Here is a 23,869-nt window from a genome sequence, read left to right as displayed (position 1 = left end):
GACACTCCCATAGGGACCAGTGGCCGAATTGACTGCAGCGTGCCAAGCGGTCGGCGTCGATCACTCCCGGTTTCGGTTTTGGGCGCGCGTATATTGAACGCAAGCTAGCACGCTGGCTGCGCCCCCCCCCCCCTCCTTTTTTCTTTTTTTTTTTGCTCTTCGTGCAGAATCGGTTTATTGTATAGTAAAAATGATTGCGAACGATCTCCTAAAGTCCCATTGAATCTGTGCCACGTGCAATTTCACAAAGTAGACGCAAGACCTTTTGTGCAATGAGGAAGTATTTATCTTGCTCTATATAAAAGCTCGTTCCGCGCTTTTTGTGCGTTCATCCAACGTTGTGACCCCAGCAGATAAGGCAGTAGTTCCTGTATGAAGCTCCACCGGACGGCACCACCTGTCGGGTCGCCGCGGGCGAGCGCTCAAACGCGCGCGCGGCCGCACTCGCTGGATTCGGGGGAGTGTATGGCGGATGACGCATGTATCTGGCGCGTCATTGACCTGTGGCTAGGTAAGGCAAGGCAAATAAGTCGCAAAGCTTAGGTTCATTTATACGCAAAACGTTTTCGTTTTCGTGGCAAAGAATTTTAAAAAACAAATCAATGCCTGTTAACTTAAGTTCACTTTTTTTTTTTTTTTGTCGATGCTCGCGGCAGCTAACGTTCGGTGTCAGAAGTATAGCGTGACGTATGGTGACGTGTTTCCTCTTGCCAGTTTTTGCGGAGTGTCCCCTCTTGTTGAATTTCTTTCTCTATGCTTGCAAGTTCACATTTTTTTCTCTAGTGTACTCGAGATCGAAAGACGCGAGGAATCTCTTTGATATACGAATACATATTTAGCATTCGTGCTTTATCGTAGAAACGGTTCCGTCTCCCTATCGTTTCAGTAGAGCGCATCGCTGCAGACAGGCAAGCAGCAATGCGGGAACGAGCTGTCCTCTTCCTGGCTTCGGCACCGGCGAGACTGCGACGCAATCCCTGGTTTGCACCTGAAAGCAATGGACGTGAAGCGTTACGACAACTAACACTGCTCTAGGGAATGATAGACAAGAAACGTTGACAGCGCCGCTCTGCTGTCCATGGATACACGGTGAATGAGGCTAGATGAGGATCTCTGCTTCACTGATGTTTCCAAGGAAATTCCAGCTGGGCAAACAAACGCTATACCTTTCGTTTCCTACCCCCCTGTTTTTTTTTTTTTTTTTTTTTTTGGCATCTCGACGCGAGAGAAGGCACCTTCTGAGTGGAGGAGCAGTGATTCGGTAAAGGGAAACGTGACTGACGAGGTGGATAACAAGTGCACTAAAACAGCGGGAGCGCTGACGTCATCAGCGATTGAATGGCCGCAGTGTGTGTGTAGGCGTTCGTCTTCGTTGATTGAAGCAAAAAAAGAAAAGAAAGAAAGGAAACATGATTCACTTGTCTGCACGTATGGGCAACCAGCCGTAACACACAGCTTAGCAACGGTGGAAACACTTTTCAGTAGCCCGTGGTTTGATTTCGCCTTAGCAAACTCGCCGCTATTCTTGATCCAGATGTTTCCACTTTCTGAACTGACTGGGAACCGGCGTCCATTAGGAGAGCATTCGCACCTCGCAGTGCGCATGGCCATATAAAGAGACTGACTGGACGCATTGAGCCAAAGCATAGATTGATAGAAGGCGTGCGTCTATTATTGTTCAACATGTTGTGCCATTTTTGTGACCTCCCTACCGGATAGTGTCAGCATATTTTAGTAGCACATTCAAACTACCAAAGTGCATGTGACAAGAGCCGGTTCCACATAACAAACTATCGAAATGACACCCAAACGGATCCCACACCCCAGGAAAAGAAGAGAAGGAACGGCTCTCTGTGCATAAGCGGCTAGTCGCAGCTGCACCATGAAAAGGCGCAGTACGGAAACACCGACTGTTTTACTGAAAGATGCCTGTCGTCCTCAGGTCATCATCGTTTCGTCGTCGTTAAGCCATTTTCGTAATGGAGTGGTCGTCGCGCCTTCGTCATGCCGTTGTGTCTTCGTTGTTTCCACACACACGCCCACTTGACACGCAGTTTCACGTCTAGCAGATCTACATCAGGAAGCTATCGCTTGACCGAAATCATCCCCCTATGCCTCGCTATGAAAATCAGCCCAATTTTCTTGCAATTACTAGAACACTGAAGCAATTTGTGCAACATTACTGGTTACACGCATAGCATGAAACGTTCTTATTTGATATCGGGGAAGCAAAAATTATTAATGGAACTGACGGGTTAGCATGAACACGGGTTTTGTTTCGTGAGGGATACCTTCACCCCTTTCGCAAGGCTGCATACCTCTAATCGGCTTCCGACAGTGGCGCACCGACGGGGGGGGGGGGGGGGGGGGGGGGGATTCGGTGGTTGTAACCCCCCCCCCCTGAGGCCGAGTTAACCCACCCTTTTGTATAACCCCTTTTCTTTGCTTGCGCCTTTGAGTACTGCAACTAAGATGTAAGAGGCGTAATCGTCTGCGAGTACGCAAAAAGCGCATTTTTTGACAATTTCCCGTGAAGAAATTGAAATTAGTGCTGTTTAGACGGTATTGGCAAACTGCCAACCCCCCCCCCCCCCCCCCCCCCCTGGCAGAGATCCTGGGTGCGCTACTGGCTTCCGATACCGCTCTGCTCAGAAATTAGCAATGGTGTACCAACGTGGGGTCAAGAGAGATTGTATGGCCATCGTTTTCTGAGGCTAGAAACATGTTTCAGGAAGTTTTGCTTATTTGAATGCGATTCGTTGGAAACCACCATGCTGCAAAAATAAAAGAAACATTGGAATTCAATGTAATTAAATTTATTATGAATGTAACGGTGAAGTGCGGACTTCATAGTTTGACGCCGCGTAGCGCATGGCATGATGACAGCGTCTGCAGGTACACGAGTGCAGATTTGGAGACGCAACCCTTTTGGGCCGATTGTGGTTGGGTGTTGCGTAACGCCTAATGCGTTCCGCATAGGATTGACCGACAGCGCAGCCTGTGACCCCTGCGGCAATGAAGAATCGCTAGAACATATTTTGTGCGACTGACCGCAGTACAGTGCGCAGAGACAATCTCTTAACAACGCGTTCAACCAATTGGACGATCGGCCTCTGTCGGAAGAAAGAATTCTCCACCGTGCACAGACGGGACTTCGGCGTCACAGAAGAAGGCCGTGCAGGCGCTTCTGCGCTTCTTGCGAGCCGCCGGCCTATCTGAACGACTGTGATTAGAACGCTCTTCCGGCGTGTGCGTTTTATTGCGATAGCAATTATATGGACACTCCAAAGCAGATTTCTGCCGTCGGCGTCGCCGTCGCCGTTGCCGTCGCCGTCGCCGTGAGGTTCCGTATGACGTCAATGGAGATGAAATCGTCGCCGCGCGCCGCCGAACGCTGTATGTGCGAGTGAAAGGGCGCGAGGGACGCGCGCTTTCACGGGGAGTGAACGCACGGCGGAGAACAAACGCGCGTTCTGTGCCGTGCTCCCTTAAGGGCTGCAGAAGTAGGCGTCTCTTTCCTCCTTTACAATCACCATATATGTAGAGCAAACGCGCCTTCTTCTGACGCACGGAAGACCGTGGGGGGGGGGGGGGGGCAGGGAAGGGAGGCGACGTTTAGCTGCGGCGCCAAGTGCCTATTTATATCAGAGGCTCCGGCAACAGTCACCAACGCCGCACGCATTTTGTGCGAACGCGGGCAAAACGCCGACGGCGTCGACAACAGTGCTGTGTGTTGCCGGTGCTGCGGCATGTCCAAGTTTGTACAGCGGATAAAACTACTATCCTTACTCCGTATAGCTCTCTCCTAAGTTGCTATCGCAATTGATGCTTCGCCTTTCGGGTGAAACTGCGACAACTTTCTTTTTAGATGCGAAGCATTTCTTGGCGAACATTTACCACTTCCATAGTATCTATCTATCTAGCCGCCTACGTCTTGGTGTTCTCATGGTCGTCTGGTTAAATTGGTATTTACCAAAATTGGCATAATATGAGAGTAATGTCTGGCGAACGTAAATGATAGGTTATGACATGAATATCATGACATGTGGGTCATGTAGGTCATGAAACAGCTGCATACGTCTTGGTGCTCTCACGGTCGTTTCGTTAACTTCATGGGTACCAAAATTAGCATAGTATGACTACAATGTATGAAGAACATAAATGATAGGTCACGACATGAGTTTCGTGACATGCGTGTTATGTAGGCCATGAAACAGCCGCCTAAACTGACAATGACCCAGCGAAAAAAAACCTTCACACTCAAAAACCACCGAAATGAGTTCTGCGGTACTTAATAAGTGGGGGGAAACACTAAAGGATGATGGCAGAAGTCATAGTCATGAGCATGACTCTGCAAAAATGACAATGACTCAGCGACAAAAGATTAACACTCAAATACGACTGAAATGGGTTCGGACGTGGGTACTAAGTGAAGGAAACACTAAGGGTTGGTGGTAGAAGTCAGTCATCAGCATGACTCAGCAAAAATGACAATAACTTAGCGACAAAAGAATAACACTCAAAAACCACCGAAATGGGTTCGGATGTGGTATTAAGAGAAGGAAATAGCTAAAGATTGATGGTCGAAGTCATAGTCTTGAGCATCACTAAGGCTTTCGTCTTAAGTTCTCTTAACCCTAACTAAAGGGACTCCTCAGGACTCACGACATAAATGCCATGACATGCGTTTCATGTAGGTCATGAAACAGCCACCGATGTCTTGGAGCTCTCATGGTCGTTTTGTTAATTTGGTAGGATTTGGTAGGCTCCCCACACACTGCTTTGCATAACATGGATTCCCACAGGGCGTGGGATCCGATTTTTTTTCTTTCTTTTCTTTCTGTCCTTCTTCTAACCCCTATTTCCCTACCCCAGTGCAGGGTAGCAAACCAGATTCTAACATATGGTTAACCTCCCTGCCTTCCTCACTATCACTCTCTCTCTCTGCATGACGTAACGCGTAATAGGCATATGCAAAATGTTTCGGTTTTCATTCTTCGGCAGGAAAATATCGGAGGTTGAGTGACCCCTGCGAAAGCTTCTACAATGATTTGCGAAATACACAGTCAGCCTCTCTTTAAAACCTAGCACTTGGCGATGAAGTATTTCATTTCTTTTAGTGCGACAGAAGTTGAAGACTCAAAATTGGACTTGCTGCGGTGCCTGTCGTTGCACCATTTCGTTTTCAGGCCAACTGCTCATCCTTGGTTTGAACCTCAGGTGAAGGTTTGTACAGTAAAAGAAAACGTCACTTATTACTGCCACTTTGGTTTGTACTTATGGCAGTGGGGCAACGTGCCATTGGCATCTCGTACGCCAACCACTGCGCTATCGCCAGCAATTTCTTTAACAGCGAAGCTGTTCTAGCTAACCATAAAAAGTGGCGCCTGCTGTCGCAAAACTTAGCCGAGCTATGACGTCGCTTTGTTACCTAGCAACCACCTCGCGGGGCGGCGTGTGCCTTGCCTCCTCTGCGTGCCGTGCACATGTTGCCTTGACGTGGGACGTTAAGGAGAGGAAAGAAGAGCATGCGCGCAGCGCGCGCAATGCTCGGGAGAGGAAACGACGCAATGAGAGCTGGATAGATAGATAAATTGTAGCAGCACCAACGAGGCAACGCGCAGAGCTGCTGCCGACGTCGCCCGCGTTCCCCCGTTTCCCGCGTTCGCGCTGGGGAAACGCGGGCGGCGTCGGCAGCAGCTCGGCAGGTTTTGACCAGCCACGCCGCGGCAAGTGTGGACGCGCAGCTTGGCCGTGACGTCACCGGGGAGTTAAAGCTGGGAGCCGCCGCGACGGCGGCACAACTCTCGTTGACTCTGTGGCGAGTATATGTACCCTTGACATGGGATGAGCAAAGAAGATCCGGACACCCGAAGAACAAGCCGCTCATCTTGAAGCGCGCCGCGCGGCCAAGCGAGAATCTGCGCGTCGGCGGTGAGCTGATTCGGAATACCGGGCCTAGCAGCGCTTAGCATTTCCTAGCAAAACTTTGCCAAACTTAGTTTCGCTGTTTCAAGCCTTGCGCAGCTGAGTGCAAGCTTAAGCCTTTTTCTATACCATGTGAAAAACAGACGCCAAGACAAGCTTCCAAAAAAAAAAAAGATTATGCAATTCGAACACGCATGTTGCAATATATGCGGAATGAATGAATGAAAAACTTTATTTTAACAAAGGAGGTTTCCCGGCGTAGGTGGAGCCCTCAGTCCAGGGCTCCTGTGGCCTTTGCCATCTTGCGAGCTCTGTCGATCAGCTTGAGCTGTTCTTCAGGCTTCGAGCAGGATAGCGCAGCCTCCCCCTGCTCCGGTGTTGGTGTTCTGTGTACTGGCGCTACATTTGGTTTTTGGCAAGCCCATGTAACGTGGTAAAGCGTCGCGTGTTCCCCGCATAGCGGGCATTTATTGTCATATGCTGCCGGATATATTTTGCTGAGTAAACTCGGATTGGGGTATGTGTTAGTTTGCAGTTGTTTCCAGGCAACCGACTGCTCACTACTAAGGTCTTTGTGGGGAGGGTGGTAGATCCTCCTTAGAGCTCTTTGGTTTTCTAAAATTGCTCCATAGCGTCTGGTGACTGTGTCCAGTTCCCCGTCGTGGTGCGCCCCCCGGTTGGCGTATGCTCGGGCGTTGGCATCGGCACGCTGGTTCCCCGTCACAGTCTCATGACCTAGTGTCCACGTAATGAAGCATCTCGAGAAGGTGATTTTTCTCGTCTTGAGTATGCGGATGGCCACAGTGGATATGCGTCCACTGCTGTACCTTCTGCACGCTTCTTGCGAGTTCGTAAGTATTTCTGTAGTGGACTATTCGCACTGGTGGGTGATGGCGAGTGCGATTGACACTTCCTCAGCCTCGAGGATGTTGTTGCCTTTGATCGAAGCACAATTGATTTCCCTAAGCTGGTGATGAACAACGGTGACTACCGCCCCGGAGTGTTCTTGGTATGTGGTCGCGTCGACGTATAACACGTCTTTTCTCCCCGCGAAATATCTTTCGTGTGCTTCCGATCTTGCCTTTCTTCTGGCCTTGTGCATTTTAGGATGCATGTTTCTCGGTATCGGGCTGATCTCAATGATCTCTCGAATATCTTTAGGTATGCTTTCCGTGCTGCTAATTTCTCTGCAAGCAACCCTCATGCCCAGTATCTTCAGCGTGTTCCTGCCCGTTGGCGTCTACATGAGTCTCATTTTCTGCGCGAGAAGGTGAGCTTCGATGTGTTCTTGCACTGTGTTGTTTATGCCCAATTTAAGGAATTTCTCCGTCGAGGTGTTGACCGGCAGTCCGAGAGCGCATTTATAAGCTTTCCTAAGGATTGCCTCTAATTGTTCCTTTTCCTGCTCGAGTGGGGTTTGATAGGGGACACTGTACACAATCCTACTGACCACGAGGGCCTGTACTAGCCTACATGTGTCCTCTTCCTTCATACCTCGTCGTCTGTTTGAGATTCTTGCGAATGAACGTTCGGTGAAGCGTTTAATTAAATGATGTATAACTGATGGTATTGCGTACTATTGCATTTGCTTTCCTCATGTGACGCTTGCATCCTCACGCACTGTTCATGTTAACCCACCACAAAGGTCATACCATTATTAATATCATGCAGCTATTATGTTTATGGACTACACTGTTGGTAAGCTGTGGATGTCGAAATGAAGACACCCGACGCCGTGCGGATTCCCAGCGACATCAGGTCTCAACTGCACATCGCGCCCATTCCCCGCAATATGCACCCAGCACACAACGTCGGTAGACGTCGGGCCCGGGGTAGAGCTCTACTCGAGCATGTCCGTAAAACCACATTGAGGCAAGCTTCGTGGATGCCACGGCATATGTCCAACAAGAGGCGTTCGCCGTCTTCATCGTCGACTGTAATTCCAGGATCACTTGCTGCGCTAAGGTACGCACTTCGAAACCCGTGGTAGCCGAACAGGTTGCAATCGCACTTACTGTGCTCGATGGTGGCAGAGAGGCAATATATAGCAGTGCCAAGGCAGCCATTAAGGCCTACCAAAATGGAATGGTCTCCCCTCAGGCCCTCAGCATTCTCCAAAGCGTCAAAAGTATCTCTCCCCGTTCTCTCACTTGGTTTCCCGCTCGCATGGGGCCGACTGAGGGCTCTCCCTCTAACTCTAACGAGGGCACACACGAGACCGCCCTAGGGCTCACTAACCGCGCCTCTTTCGCAGTCTCCCTGCCCTGCGGCGAACCCTTGCTCGCGTTCAATGAAATCACCAAACACTACTATCTGTCAACACCGGTATTCCCCGTCCCGCACCCTGCCTTATGCAGGGCGCGGGCAGTGACCTTTTGGCTTTTACAAGCCCATCCGTATCCTAACCTTGCGCTTGTTCACGCTATATACCCTGAAAGGTATCGCGATGCGGACTGGCATGCCTGTGGACTAACGGCAACTATGGAGCATGTGTTGTGGCGAGTGTGAATCCATCGGCTCGGCACTGCGCTCTTAGGCAGCCCCGAACTCAACGCCTAAATCCTGGTCGTGCAGAATGCCCGCGAAAGGGCCGTCAAGCTCGGCTTGGCGGTCCCTAGGTGGGACTAGCCGGTGGCGCGCGGTCTCCCCTCCGTGTTCTCTGGACCGAAATAAAGTTCTTTCACTCACTTACTCGATCACTCATTCACTCACCCGATCATGCGGATGTGCAGTGTGAGACGTCTAACGCAGCAGTGACATGAGAACGAAAGACGATGTACCACGCTTGTTGAGGGAAGTACGGGGATGACAGGTGCATGCACCTACAAGTACGACGCATGTATAACCCAGTTGAGGTTTCTGCACCGCTTGTCTCAGAGTGACAAATAAATATTCTGAAAGATTGGCCAAAAGTGGGCGCACACCCAGGGGCACAAACCGAATCGGTGATTCAGCGAAAATCAAAGTAATTCAAACAATCCGTTGCATCTAATGCGCCACTCCAAAAACGAGCAAATAACATGTTTGTGTCCTTTGGAGGCACCTGTGAGCCACATGATTTGTTCAGGACCTATATAATCTTTTACACCGTAAGATGTTACGGGCTTATTCGAATAGCCATTTCGGGTCGCGATCATGCCGCCGCCGGCATCCGCCGCGTAACCGCTATCGCCGGAAACGCGAAAAAAGTACCCGATTGCCGCAGGGATCGAGCCCGCGCCCGCTGCCTGGGAGCCGGATACTCTACCACTGAGCCACGCAAGCACTTGCTATCGGGCCGCGGAAAATACCCATATATAAGACAAGCACGCAGGGGGGGACGACTCGAGCCTCCGCCAGTATGGTAGCTCGATCTAGGTGAGATGCCTGCAAACGCAGCGTCCGCAGGCGCAGACGACGATGTGCGATTCAGGCGAGGCGTGCAATCAATGCGCTCCCGAGCTGCCGAGCCTCCGCCAGTATGGTGGCGCCATCTTGTTAAGGTTCCTGCAAACGCGGCGCACCCGACATGTAAGTTGCAGTTCTGAGACTTGATCGGGCTCAGCAGACTGTAGTGCAGAGAGCATTACAAGCCGCAGCTTGCAGTCGACGCCGGGCGGACAGTTCAGATGGTTCTCGTCAAAACGAGGCAAACAGACTGCCGCGAAAACCCTGTTGTACGTGGTGGCCAAATGGGAGCTACTCTTGAGCCGCTCCACCAGCTTACACTGTGACTGCTGCGTGTGCCGTGCAGGCCTGTGACTTTTTTTTGTTACGCAGGGTAGAGGTGTGCTTACTCGCACTTCTCTGTCGGCACTGTGCAAAGGTGATTTACATAAACCCGTTGACTGATACTAGCATTCCATGCAGATATAACCTGCGTGTATATATATACTTATATATATAACCCGTCGCGGTGGCTCAGTCAGCTAAGGCGTGGCGCTGCTGAGCACGAGATCGCGGGATCGAATCCCGCCCGCAGTCCGATGGAGGCTAAATGCAAAAACGCCCGTGTGCTTGCGTTGTAGTGCACGTTAAAGAACCCCCTGTGGTCAAAATTAATCCGGAGCCCTTCACTCTGGCGTGCCTCATAATCACAACTGCTTTTCGCACGTAAAACTCCAGAAAGAAGTATATACATATTCAGAAGCACCTCCGCGAAGATACTATTTGATCTTGCCGTTGAGTACGGAAGTTCGCCCACGTTGAGGAGGACATTGAGAACTGACGGTTTATTTACATTATTTAGAGTATTAGCACAAAGTAAAGAACAGTAATAAAGTCATCGACGGCCGGCAGCAAATCGGACGCTGCGGCCCCTGGCAAGAATAATGTATCTCTTCTCGGTTTGCTTCTGGCTTATAACCCCTACAGTCTGCCGGGGTCACGCCACTTTGAGCCAATCGTCGAATCCACTCAGGTGTCGTCAGTTTCCTTAAATCGTAGGCGACCGCGCAAGTGGCGTCATATTCGGCCAATGGGGACGCTCCAAGGGCTCCATTGTCCGATGGTTGACTTGCCTCCTCGCCTGCAAGCGCTCAGCTGGAGGGGACGGGTTGTCTTGAACGACCTTCCAGAGCTGCAAAACAACTTTGCTGGGGACCAGGGTCAACTTCCTGGAACCGTGCCACATTCGGGAAGAGTCAAGTAGGGGGGAGGGGGGGGGGGGACAAACGCTCCACGCGCAGTACACGAGGTCGGGAGAATCAACCGGTTTTACCAGACCGATATCACGGTCGACGCGCCCCTGCGCATCAGAATTGACAAGTGACGGCGAGTGTTTGAGCTCGGAGAACTTGACGGATGGCAGTTAATGGTCCGTATCTAACAATACTGACCGACTGAGCAGACAGCAGCCATGCGAAACCCGGAAAAGTTGGCAAACAAACCTTCAAACATATTCACTTCGACAGCTCTCTTGCGCACATAGATATTAGGCACATAGGTCATAAATTTACGGAAAAATGACCTCGCAGGCCTTGTAGTCTCTGCATGTGTGTCCCACCTTCGAATTTGGTAGAAACTGTGCATTCCAAACAGATTGAACATGCCGTATGGAGGGCCGTGATAATACTAAATAGTATAAAGCGTATGAAATATGGTGGTAATATCCATGTCTTTTGAAAGGGCTTCTATAAATAACTAGTGTATGATTTTGCGCGCCACAAGAACTGTGTAAGTGGCGGCGTTACCACATGTGTTTCGGTGGCCACCAGAGGCCCTACTCAAACGTAGGATGGCTACTTTGCATGCATTTCAAGAAAGTTGTCCTTGAGGAAGTTGTCTTTGAGTTGTCCTTGAGTAAAACTTCGCCGACTATTGCTGCCCCAATTATTAGGTTCAGATCCCCAGAAATCGCTGAATATTTAGACCGGAAGGAATTTGACGGGGAGCTGATAATTGGAACGAAGATGTAGTGTCCGTCAAACAGCTGATAAATGTGTAAATAAATAAAAAAAATAATTACAACATCTACAGACATGTGCAACTACGTGACCTCGTAAACAATAATTAGATTGTCGGAAGTAGGAAAGTTACAGGCGGCACCTTTACGGTTGCTATAAAAAGAAACGAAACCTTGCTACTCCCTTTGCATTTCTTCCATTGTGTATGCAAAACCTAACAAAGTTACGGTTTTACAAAATTCCTGCAAAGGAATGTAGAACTATATACACATATATAAATAATAATAATATATATATATATATATATATATATATATATATATTTAACAACATGCACTATTTGGTGCATGTTGTGGGACGAGTTGGTCGTACATCGTTAAGCAAGGTGCTGCGCAACCCGCCGGGGTGGCTCAGTCAGCTAAGGCGTTGCGCTGCTGAGCACGAGATCGAATCCCGGCCGCTGCGGCCGCATTTCGATGGAGGCGAAATGCAAAAACGCCCGTGTGCTTGCGTTGTAGTGCACGTTAAAGTAACCCCAGGTGGTCAAAATTAATCCGGAGCCCTCCAATACGGCGTGCCTCATAATCAGAACTGGTTTTGGTACGTAAAACCGCAGTAAGAATAAAGGCGCTGCGCAATACAAATATGGACGTGAAGAGCACAACGACGGGCGCAGAGACTGGATTTTTCCCAGAAGAACACGCATATTTATACCTTCATATCTGCAAAATCATCGTCTACGCGCATGCTAGAAATCTGCTTCCTTTCTGATACAATCTGATCAAGGTATCACTGACAATCATCACTCTCGTTGCTTTGTGAAGAAAGCCTTCGAAAACTCATGTGCCACCTGGTCACGACTGCGTCTCAAAATTGTTGTTTTTGCCAGCAAAAGCCGGCACGGATTGTCGCATGTAGCCAAAGAGCATGCGCTGCAGTGCGCGGGCAAATTAGACCCTTTTCCGCTCTTTATTGAAAGCTGGTGCTCCCTTAGCCGTTCATTTATACACGGCCCGTTTGACCGAAGTAAACCTTCCCACAGGACAGGGGGATTTCGTATACAACCCCAGCCGAGCATCCGACGAACTGATAGTCCTGACGCTCGCAGGCTCCTTTCTCCTGAGCCGATCCGGGGGCACAGTAAGGCCAAATTGCGTGGGGCAGAAAATACCACCGCCACATGGTAGCGATTGGCTACACTCTTCAGCTTGGTTCATTGGCTCCTGCTTTCACCTTGTTCTCGTTTTGATCATGGTCTTGAATTTCCATCTCCCGCCTTCCCGTGTTTTCCCTGGATACTGAAATTTAGTTACTCAAAACAATTTTATTCGAAAAGTTATGCAAGAAAATTTCATACTGCATTAGTACTCCCCTAATATTTTCATATCGCCATGATTGCATTACATTAGACAAGACTCCGTAGCAGACTGGTGGCCCCTGACCAGCCTTTTCGGTTCACCACACCCGTGAGAGAAAGCACTGGTTTGGCGCGGTTTTCGGTGTTCCAGACACCACGAGCAAATCGGTATAGCTGCTGTCGCACTCTAGGACGGTGACCAGTGTTATGAGAGACCCACCACAAAGAGCCGCTATAGCTATTCCTAAACAGAAACAGGGCAGCAACAAAAAGAAAACGCTCTGAAGGGTGGCACACGCCACCACTAACTCTCGATTGAACTTTTACAGAAAACAAATCAACGTTTACCGTGCGATGTATTTTAATAGAAAATGACCATTAAAATTCAGAGCCCTTCCACTACTGTGAAGTTGGAAGCCAGCGAAGCTGTGACTATTGTGGGTCTGCTATAGTGAATATTGCTATAGTGAATTTAACTATTATCATTATTGACTATATTCATCAGCCTCTTCGGCATGTTCGTCAAAGAGCAAGGACACCGGCGTCTTGTTTTCGCGCGGCGCGACGGCCAAGTAGTGCATTTGCAGCGCGAAGTCCGCTCCATCGTCATAGAATAACGTATAAGCCACATCGTTCATAGCCGCGGCACACTGCACGGCATCGCCAGGATTCTGACGTCAGGATCCTTGAAGATATGGTTAAACGAGCGTCCGTCCCATAGCGAGTCCAAACGGCAACTGCTCGTAACAGCGCGATCTCTACGTCTCGAGACAAAGTGGCACAACTATTGGTGGTACGTGCCGTTTGTGAAAGGCGTTGGCGGTGGCGAGGGGAATAACAATGGGCCATCCCCCATCCGTTTCGATACCTGTGCTACTTCGCTACTGGCGGGAAACCGCCACGCACGTGGAGCCAAACCACCACGCACATGGAGTCAAAGCAAATGCAGATGATGATAGTTTTTTATACACGCGCACACGATCCTGGGGGAAATATCCCTTAACAGCGTCGCTGTAAAATAATAGGATTCAACCGATGCGGTGATGTTTTCGTCCCGATTCGTTCCTTCTGCATTTCGGACACTACATGTTCGAGTAGTCGTCGTAGTCCGTTCCATAATTCACAGAGATTGGTTAATTCACTTTTTTTACAAGTTTTACCGTAAATTTCGCAATGGCAGTATGGGATGAGGGCGCTGCAAGAGGCATAAGAAATTTGCGGAATTGTAAAAACGCCATCAGCAGTTGAAATATCAGCGGACAAAAAAAAGCACGTTTATCCCTTCGACACCGAAATTGGGTGCATGAAGAGTACACGAAGAATTTTCCCCGTGAAGCTTCCAGCCTCCTTTGGCCTCCTTACATCAACGAGATGGTGGCATCTTATCATATCTCGTGGAGATCATGTCACAGCGACCTAGAGGCCTTTTCCGTACGAACGCGGGATTAGATGCCTTGAGCAGCAGGTAATAGCAACACGCCCTTTTTCGTCATGACAGCATCGATGATAGCGTGAGTGCTACTCTCAGCGCTGTTTGCGTGCCCAGTTATGGTATCGGAGTGGCGAAAGTCTCATTTTTCTCGACGAATAAATAAACAACGGATGGCGTTTTAAAACCGCCTTAATTGTTTCCACTTCCTGCGGCGTCCTGCACCACTGCAACGTTCGCGGAAACCCAGTAATTAAAAAAATAATTAGGTAATCTTAGTTAATTAGAGAACGGACTGCAGCTGCTACTTGAACATCCTATGTCCGCCAGGCTGAAAGCAGGAATAGTGAAGAAAACCTTATCGCATTGGGTAAATCCTATTTCTTTAATTTGTTTACATTAGAATATGCGTACATCACATCATATGTCGCTCTTATCACTGCCGCCGAAAAAAGAACACACAAATGAAGGAAGTCTGTTAAGGAAAACGCATCGGATTAAAGAAAACGAGGAACGTGAGCAACTGCAAAGCGGACAGAATGAAGAAAGAGAAGGACTGAAGCGCTGAGCGAGAGGGTCATATTCCTACGTCCTTCGTTTCATAGATCACTTTTTGTCATGATACATGCGTGCGAACATGCCCAAGTGCGAGAGATACCTGCTATGCATAGCAATTGGCCAAATGCTCTCTTCAAGCGGCGTTTCGGTGAGCGGTTATGTCATCGTCCCTCGTTGAAATTTTGCGTCTTTCTCCTGTTGTTACTAGGCGTTCTGTGAATACGGCTGTGTTATCATGGGATTGTTTTAGGTGTAATATTTTATCCACTGTTTCCACGCATCCAAGTGTTACTGCATTATCTGTGTAAGCGCAACTATTATTGCATGCTTCTTCCGTTTTCTTTCCTTCTCTCTCTCTCTCCTTTCTTTACGCATACATAGTTGAGGTGCTACTGATCCGAGCCGAGGCATCCTTTCCGCGCACACAAGCAATAACGCTAATGTGGAGTGGATTTCACTCAAGTATATTTGTTCATGAGCAGACAAGTTCTCTATTGGAGAAGGTGATAAACGCCAATGGTTGAAGAATAGTATCACAAAGAGGAGCACAAGGAAACAGGATTTTTTGTTCATGGTTGCCTGCATGCGTATAGGTGGAGGTGTTAACCTCCTAGTCAGCCCGTGCGCTTGCTTCTTGCGCACACGTGCCTACCTGAAGTGATGCACAAGCAGGTCGCCCGTGCTGGAGAACTTGCACCGGCGTCCCTCGCAGCCACCGCCGAAGTATTCGGCCCACGTCGGGTATTCGTAGGAGTCCGCCGCATAGGGGGAGCAATAAACATCTGGCAGATGATACGAGAGGAAAATGACAATCATGAGCAACGATACTTTTGAACTGGCGGGGTACGGGTGTCCCAGCTAACGTTAGCCAAGCTACATTTTTTTTTCAATTGGTACAAAATATGGTTGTGGGGCCAACGGTGTTCCGTCTCTAGTCGTATTCTGCCACCAGGATAACATATGTGCACCTATAACCAGGTTATAACTAGTAACATTTATTTAAAGAACTTTTTACTTTGACAGCTAAACTGTTAAGGAGAATTCCGAAACAGTTTTCGATCGGCATTAAAGGCCGGCTTGCGACGGTGGGATCGATATCAAATGTAAATGCAACGCAGTGTGTGCCGGAGCGGCAAATTTGCTTTCAAAGGTAGCAAGCAATAATTATAAAAAAACTTGCGTAGCTTGCACTGGAGACACAATGCTAAAAAGACAGTGCAGCTGATGAGCACCTAGCTAGACCTGGCTTTTGAGCTAGGCTAAGCACTACCAAGGCATCCCCAGCATTTTCCGGAATTTATTGATTATTTATCGATTGTCGATTATCTATTGCATGATTGGCTATCCATTGGCTATCGTAAGGTATTGAAAATGTATGTGGGCTAGGCTGAGCACTACCAAGGCATCCCCAGCATTTTCAGGAATTTATTGATTATTTATCGATTGTCGATTATCTATTGCAGGATTGGCTATCCATTGGCTATCGTAAGGTATTGAAAATGTATGTGGGCTAGGCTGAGCACTACCAAGGCATCCCCAGCATTTTCAGGAATTTATTGAATATTGATTGATTATCGATTAGCTATTGATTGGCTATCACAAGGTATATCGATTAGCCATTGATTGGCTATTGATTGGATATCGCAGTGTATTGGCCACGTATTTGGGCTTTGCTATAGCACTATAGCGTTAGGCTCGCGTCAATAGACGGCGCCTCCTGTGTTGACGAATGGAATCGTGCGCATGCGACAGCAGGTCCCGGCTTGCGAACATATTCCTAGGACCTTCATGACATGGCAGTACAAAAGTCGAATATAGGGGGTGCAGCCACAAGGATACAGAGTGAACTAATAACAGCGGGAACTCACGAGGACGAGACGAGAAGGCGACACATACATTCGCCTTCTCGTCTCGTCAGTTCCCGCTGTTATTAGCTCACTATGAACCAGAACCAACTATCCCACCAACAAGCCTTGACGCAGAGATCGATTCATATAGATGTGGTATGCCGCTCAATGCAGTCGCAAAGTGACGCCGCATATTGCCTCAGCAGCCGCATAGCCGTTATCTGCCTTCTGCGCTTAGCGGATGTCGAGCACAATATTCAACGAAGGTGATCACCTGACAAGTATTCCCATGGCTCTTATTCGAGTGCTCTCCTGAGATGTTTCCTAAAGCACTCGATCATGCTGTTGGCATACTAATGGAATGCGCTCGTGTGCAGTGTATGAACGTGTTGGATGCCAGCAGTGGCAATGAAGGCAGCTTATAAAGCGGAATTATACCCCTGACAAACGGGCACTCTGATGTCCTTTAGGTAAGGGGAAATTTACCGGAAAGGCTTTCAAGCGCAGTGACACATGACAAAGGAGTATCTCCCTCCCGGCAAAGTTACTTTGCGGAAAAGAAGATCGGGCATCTACTTTTCGAGCGGAAAGGTGTACTCTCGCATAAAGCGTGCATAACTCATCAATAGAAGAAAACCTGTTACATAACTACGGTACGCCATAAGTATTTTTTTACCTTTGAAAATGTTTATTTTTTAGTGGTAATGCGATGCGTCGAACAATGAAGATTTGCTCTAGCTATAATCTCGAACGCTCGCACCACGTCGCTAGCGCCGCCATGTTGAATTCCGAATCTGTGCAATATCATCAACAATTTTAAAATGTTTTTAGGTTCTACAATCACTGAATGTAATCTACATGGGCAGCTTTTTGTAAATTTTTGATCTCTTGCTGCTTTAACAAGCAACGCGTTTTCTTTTTTTCTTTTTTTTTTGCGGCATTTATATCTGAGGAATCACCTTAAGAAGTTAGTGCGATGCCGTGTGCCATCGGCGCAACTCCTTTCTGCAAAGGGTCGTTCAGAGTAACAAAAGGGGTTTTCTGCAAAGGACTTTACTTTTGCCCGTGTGTCAGGGCTATTAAACTGTCCGCATTGACGACTGCGAGGCAGCACAAGAAGAGACCGTGTCGGCTGATGAAGGCGATCTTGGCAGCTCTCTCTCTCTCTCTCTGTGTGCGTGCACGTGTCTGCGTGCGCGCGTACGTGTGTGTGTGTGTGTGTGTGTGTGTGTGTGTGTGTGTGTGTGTGTGTGTGTGTGTGTGTGTGTGTGTGTGTGTGTGTGTGTGTGTGTGTGTGTGTGTGCGTGTGCGTGTGCGTGTGCGTGCGCCGTGCGTGCGAATCTAACGCTCATGATAAGGATCGACATGATAACGAGACTTTCGCCGTGATAAAAGCTATTCGTGGACGCCACCTAATCTTATTTTCATAAATATGTGCCTAAATCACTGGCTATGCTTTAGTTATAAAATTCATGGGCCCAGTTTCCAAAGTTTATTGTTCATAAGTGGGATCTTCCATATATCCGCCCTATTCATTATTATGTTCTACATTACCCTTGACTGGCACCTGCTCGTACGAGCAGCACTAGCGTAAGAACCTTTTTGACAGGCGGCGACTTCTTAAACATCTTCGGCCATGTAAACGATACTATATAACTGACAAAGTAATACGTCCCCATTGTTTCCTTTGCACCTTTGTGGTATTTCTGTAGCAGGACTACGACCTCAGCTGAACATAAAAACACTGGTTGAGTTGACTTATTTTGCTTACGCTTTCTCGCACTTACCTCCACCAGTCTGGTACGGTGTCGAGGCATACATCTCGTACAACGCTTCTGCCTTCGTCATCTTGAGCGGAGCCGTCAGAAGCACAAGGAATGGCAGAGCAATAGGAGGCAAACGTCGCAGGACGGCTATGGCTTGTGCCAGCATGCTTCAGTAAGCCACGACTACCTTGGCCTGCAACTTTCGGCAAACTGTTGAGCCGGCGGCTAAATAGATAACCTCGACGCCCCTGCGTAAAAAGGTGGCTAATGCGTGTTAGACTCGCAGCTGCTACTACTTCTCACCAGCAGAGTTTACACGGAGACCATTCATATGAGCACGCGCTTGTAGGTTTCAGCGGTGATGCCCTCTTCAAAGGGGGCGAAAAGCGTGTACGGCGCATATATATGCCACAGTTCATGCCGCCTTCTATCCACGTATTGAAGAAGCGACGATCGCTCGTGATCACGGCACAACAGGTATGCGTCTATATATACGCGCAACCGTTCTTCGAATTCAGATGTAAGGCCATAAGCACAAAAAATAGATTGAGGTGCGAGTTCGTCTGGTAAAAATGAAGTGTACAGTGTTCGTAAATTAGTTCACGTACAAGGTGTACAGTCTTACTTTTGAAGCGGAATGTATGTAGTGTATGAATTTAGTGTGTATTTTCATAAATGATAGCCATTCACAGGAGATTCGAACAAAAGGCAATAAGAAAAGCTTGTTTTACTGTATACACGGCGGGTGCATCAAGTGCAACGGCTACAAAATTTGAAACCAGCATTTTTCTTATGAGGGGGGGGGGGGGGGGGTTACGATATAAGTTTGTCAACATATGATATATGTGCACCTGAAAAAAAAGGCACCTGTATCAATGGGCATTCACTATTATTATTCATAATAAAAAGCGAATTTGACCCTCACTGAGGCGCTATTCGCGCTACGAAAATTCGTAGGCACGTCTGCGTAAGCGTTCGCAGCATTTTAACTATGAATCCAAGAGATCTTGGTAATTCACTCCTCATTTTATTCGTCAATTCAATATTTGAAACTGCTCAATATTATTTACAAAACGAAGCTTTCTTTGCCTCTTCCTTCTAATTTCCCGCTACTACTGCTGCTGCTCGCTCTTGCATTTGCCAAATAACACTTGGCGAATGCGTGGGTCATACTGAAAGCAGTGTCGTCATCGCGCAGTCGTTGTCGTACTACTTCATCTCTGCTGCCTTATAGTTACAACCTTGGCCGATAGGCCGGTACCGGAGGTAGTGCAAACACCCTATATAGTGCGAATCGAGGCGGCTCTCACCGAATGCGTGGGTTATACCAGGGTCCGTCAATACTTGGTATTGAGGTACCCGTTTATACTGAAAGTAAAGTCGCTATCATGCTGTTGTCGTACGGTTGTCATCCTTGCTAGCTTCTGGATAGTCTTGGACGCTAAGCCGGTACCAGACAAAGTGCAATGAAACACGGTATAGTGCGAATCGAGGCAACTCTTGCCGAATACATGCGTTGTACTGAAATTAATGTCGCTATCCTAATGTCGCTTTGTATGTGCCACGGGAATGTGCCACGCTACAGTGACCAAAAAAGATCCCTTAACTTTATCCGATGCGAACCCACATCAAACGGGTTCCTCAAGGACATGATGGATGTATTGGGACGTCACAGTAAGAGCGGACTTTTATTGAGCCCGAGAGACGACACGGCGAAGAAGGGCGGAGTCCACACCCAGCCTGAACAGCCTTCGACACAGTCCACGCTGATGCTGATGCGCCCGCATGCGCGATGAAAATGAGGCGCACGCGCATGATGATGATAATGTACAGATGATGAAGAAGTGCACAATAAATGCCCAAACTAATTTCCCTCGCGCGAAAGCGGCCATCCTAGCCGCTGCCTAAAGGTACGGGGAACGTCGCGTGAAGGGCTTCATACGAGAAACGTGGACCACTTCGGTAGAGCGGCAACGGCGGTCAGTTGAGGAAACAACAGGAGTCACACGATAATTAACTGGAGAAGTCATTTCCAGGACCGTGTAGGGGCCAATAAACTGACACTGAAACTTCGCGCACAACCCAGTAGTGCGAACTGGTGTCCAGAGCAGCACTTCATCGCCAGGCTGGTAAAATGCTACGCCATGATATGCGTCATAATGATCCTTGCGGTCCCGCTTTCTGGCTTCGGTGTTGACGTGGGCGCGCTGGCGACAATGGACAAGGCGGGAAACATATTCTTCGCAGGAAGATCGGGATGGACTGACAGGGGTAGAGAAGAAAGAAACATCGAGAAAGTAACTGGGTGAACGGCCATAAACAAGGTAGACAGGCGAGTAACCGGTTGTGCGTTGAACGGTGGTGTTATACGCTAAGGTGGCGAATGGAAAAATTGTGTCCCAGTTTCTGTGATCGGGTTGAATATAGGCAGCTATCATGTCAGAGAGAGTACGATGAAACCGCTCAGTCAGGCCGTTGGTCTGAGGATGATAACTTGATGTAGTCTTGTGAGTCGTGCCAGAGGCTTTTAGCACTTTGCCTACCAGTTGGGAAAGGAATGTCTTTCCGCGGTCGCTCAGAAGGACACGAGGGGCGCCATGGCGCAGGATTATGGATTGAAGAATGAAGGCAGCGACTTCGGAAGCCGATGTTGAACTTACACAAGCTGTTTCGGCATAGCACGCCAGGTGGTCGACGGCTGTCACTATCCATCGACTACCGGTGGGATTCATGGGAAGTGGCCCATAGAGATCGATGCCAACAACCTCAAATGGTTCCGCAGGACATGAGACTGGTAGTAGTTGCCCGGCGGGAGCTGATGTTGGATGTTTGCGGCGCTGACAAATGGCGCAGGAAGCGACGTATCTCGCCACACTGGTAGACAGGCCAGGCCAGTAGAAGCGACTTCTTATGCGGTCGTAAGTTTTCTGGATACTAAGGTGGCCAGCAGTCAAATCGTCATGAAAGGCCTGAAGAACACGCGCACGAAGGCAACGAGGTAGCACGGGCAACCAGCGTCGTCCATCAGGATGGTGGATATGGCAATACAGCACGGAGTTTTCCAGCTTAAATTGTGTCAGCTGTCGACGAAGCCGGGCGTTAGGCGGGCGCGAAGCTCCACGAAGTTGGTTTATAATACGGCGACAGTACGAGTCAGCGAGTTGTTGAGATGAAAATGATTCATGGTCGTGCGAAGTGAGATGATCAAGAGTGGCGAAGGACAAAACCGCCGTAGAAGAGACGTCAGTGAGTGCGTTACTGGAGGTGGTGGCGGAACCATTGACGAGTGCGGCTGTAGGAAGCGGGCAGCGAGAAAGAGCGTATGCGTCTTGGTGCTTCTTACCAGACTTGTAGATGATTTCAAAGTCATATTCTTGCAGACGAAGAATCCAGCAACCAAGACGCCCTGACAATTTCTTGAGTGTGGAAAGCCAGCATAAGGCGTAGTGATCCGTCACGATGGTAAAATGGCGACCGTGAAGATAAGGGAGAAATTTCTGGACGGACCAAACGACAGCGAGGCACTCCTGCTCGGTGATGGTATAGTTCTCGGCAGGTGTGAGCTCGCGGCTGGCATACGCAACGACTCTCTCACGCGAAGAGTTGTCTCGCTGGAGGAGCACAGCACCGATGCCATGGCCGCTAGCATCCGTGTGCAAGAGTGTGGGTGCAGTCTCACTAAAATGACACAGGACAGGTTCAGCTGTGAGGGCGCCCTTTAGCTGGTCAAAGGCAGATTCACATTCAGGGGGCCACACGAAGGGAGCACCAGAACGAAGTAAGTGGTGTAAAGGTGCAGCTATAGAGGCGAAATCGCGAATAAATCGGTGAAAATAGGAAGCGATGCCGAGGAAACTGCGTAGGTCCTTGGTCTGTTCTGGACGAGGAAAGTAGAGCACCGCCGAAATCTTGTCAGGATCAGGTCGAATACCATCCTTGCTTACAATATGACCTAAGACCTTGATCATTTTGCTTGCAAAATGACACTTTTTGGTGTTGAGCTGAAGACCAGCACTGGCTATGCACGTGAGAACCTCGTCGAGACGTTGCAGGTGCTGTGTAAATGTCGACGAGAAAATAACGATATCATCCAGATAGCACAAGCAGGTCTTCCACTTCAGGCCACGCAGAACGGTGTCGATCATGCACTCAAAAGTTGCGGGAGCATTGCAGAGGCCGAAGGGCGTGACGTTGAACTCGTAAAGACCATCTGGGGTTGCAAACGCGGTTTTTTCTTTGTAGGCTTCGTGCATCGGAATTTGCCAGTAACCTGAACGCAGATCAAGACTGGAGAAGTACTCGGCACCATGCAGGGAATCGAGGGCATCGTCAATGCGAGGCATGGGGTACACATCCTTGCGCGTGATCTTGTTGAGCGCTCGATAATCTACACAGAAACGCACGGAGCCATCTTTTTTTCGGACCAAAACAATGGGAGACGACCAAGGGCTAGCAGAGGGGCGAATTATCTCACGTTGCAGCATGTCGGCGACGTTTTGCTCAATAATTTTGCGCTCAGCTAGAGACACGCGATACGGCTGGCGACGCACGATGGATCTGCCATCTGTCTGAATCCGATGCGCTGTGATGGTCGTCTGTCCCAATGCCGAAGAATGGGCGTCAAATGAACCTTCATGCTTCTTCAAGAAGGCAAGGAGCCGTTGCGTCTGCGAAGGGGTCAAGTCCGAACTGATTACAGAAGCAAGAGCGTAGGTAGAGGCAGAATGTCCAACAGGAGGGATTTCAGAGGGAGCAGCCTTGAGGGGAACGACAGAGAGAGACTCTGAATCAGTAACGCAAGCCAAAGTGGTGCCTTTAAGAAGTAGAATTTTCTCAGGTGTTGTGTTCCTTGCTGCGAGAAGCGCAGAACCATTATCAAACCTAACTAGGCCTGAAACAATGGCTATCCCTTTTGTCAGCCAACGCGCACAAGGTACCATTAACACATAGCCATGGTCGATGACGTCGAACGTGATGGTCAGAATTTGCTGACAGCCTGGAGGTAGCTCGGTATCTTTTGCAGCGAGTAGATGAAATGGCTGGTACGGTTCATCGCCGAGCGAATAGTCGGTGTCGGTCATATGTGCGACACCTTGCCCACAACATATAACAGCAGAAGCAGAGGCAAGCAAATCCCACCCTAAAATGTGCTGGTGGGAGCAGGGCGACAGCACAGCAAATTGTATGTAGTGGACGATGCCATCGATGAATACGCGCACTGTACAAAACGCGGAAGGGTGGATTGTTTTCCCTTGAGCTGCAACAAGCGCGGGTTCATCATAAGGCGTCGTAACTTTCCTTAGACGCCTACACAAATCGGAATGCATAACAGATAGAGTCGCACAGGTGTCCACCAAAGCTTCAACGTGCACACCTTCAACAAACACGGACATCATATTACAAGGGCGCGCTGGAGGAATTGTAGTCCTGTCGGTGAATGCAGTTTTTGCTCCGAAAACTGCATTACTTAGTTTTCCGGGCAGCGGTCAGAGGTGAAAGAGGCAGGCCGAAGCGGTGACGAGGAGCGGCGGAAGGGCGATGGTGATCGGCGTCTGGTGGTACGGTAACCATTCGGCATCTCGGTCGTTGCGGGCGGAGAT

General features: G+C 48.9%; 1 protein-coding gene across 1 annotated transcript; it reads right to left on the bottom strand.

The window, feature by feature from the left end:
- Positions 1–859: 859 nt before the first annotated feature.
- On the bottom strand, positions 860–18,447 carry LOC125944463 (uncharacterized). Its single transcript, XM_049664975.1, has 3 exons — positions 18,291–18,447; positions 15,309–15,438; positions 860–988 (listed from the first exon to the last, which is right to left on the bottom strand). The coding sequence occupies exons 1-3, from the start codon at positions 18,433–18,435 to the stop codon at positions 883–885; spliced, it is 381 nt and encodes a 126-aa protein (XP_049520932.1). The 5' UTR covers positions 18,436–18,447; the 3' UTR covers positions 860–882.
- Positions 18,448–23,869: the final 5,422 nt, after the last annotated feature.

Source organism: Dermacentor silvarum, chromosome 3 (assembly GCF_013339745.2).
Source record: "Dermacentor silvarum isolate Dsil-2018 chromosome 3, BIME_Dsil_1.4, whole genome shotgun sequence".
In the NCBI taxonomy this organism is placed as follows: Eukaryota; Metazoa; Arthropoda; class Arachnida; order Ixodida; family Ixodidae; genus Dermacentor; species Dermacentor silvarum.
This window is presented reverse-complemented; position numbering and strand designations above follow the sequence as displayed.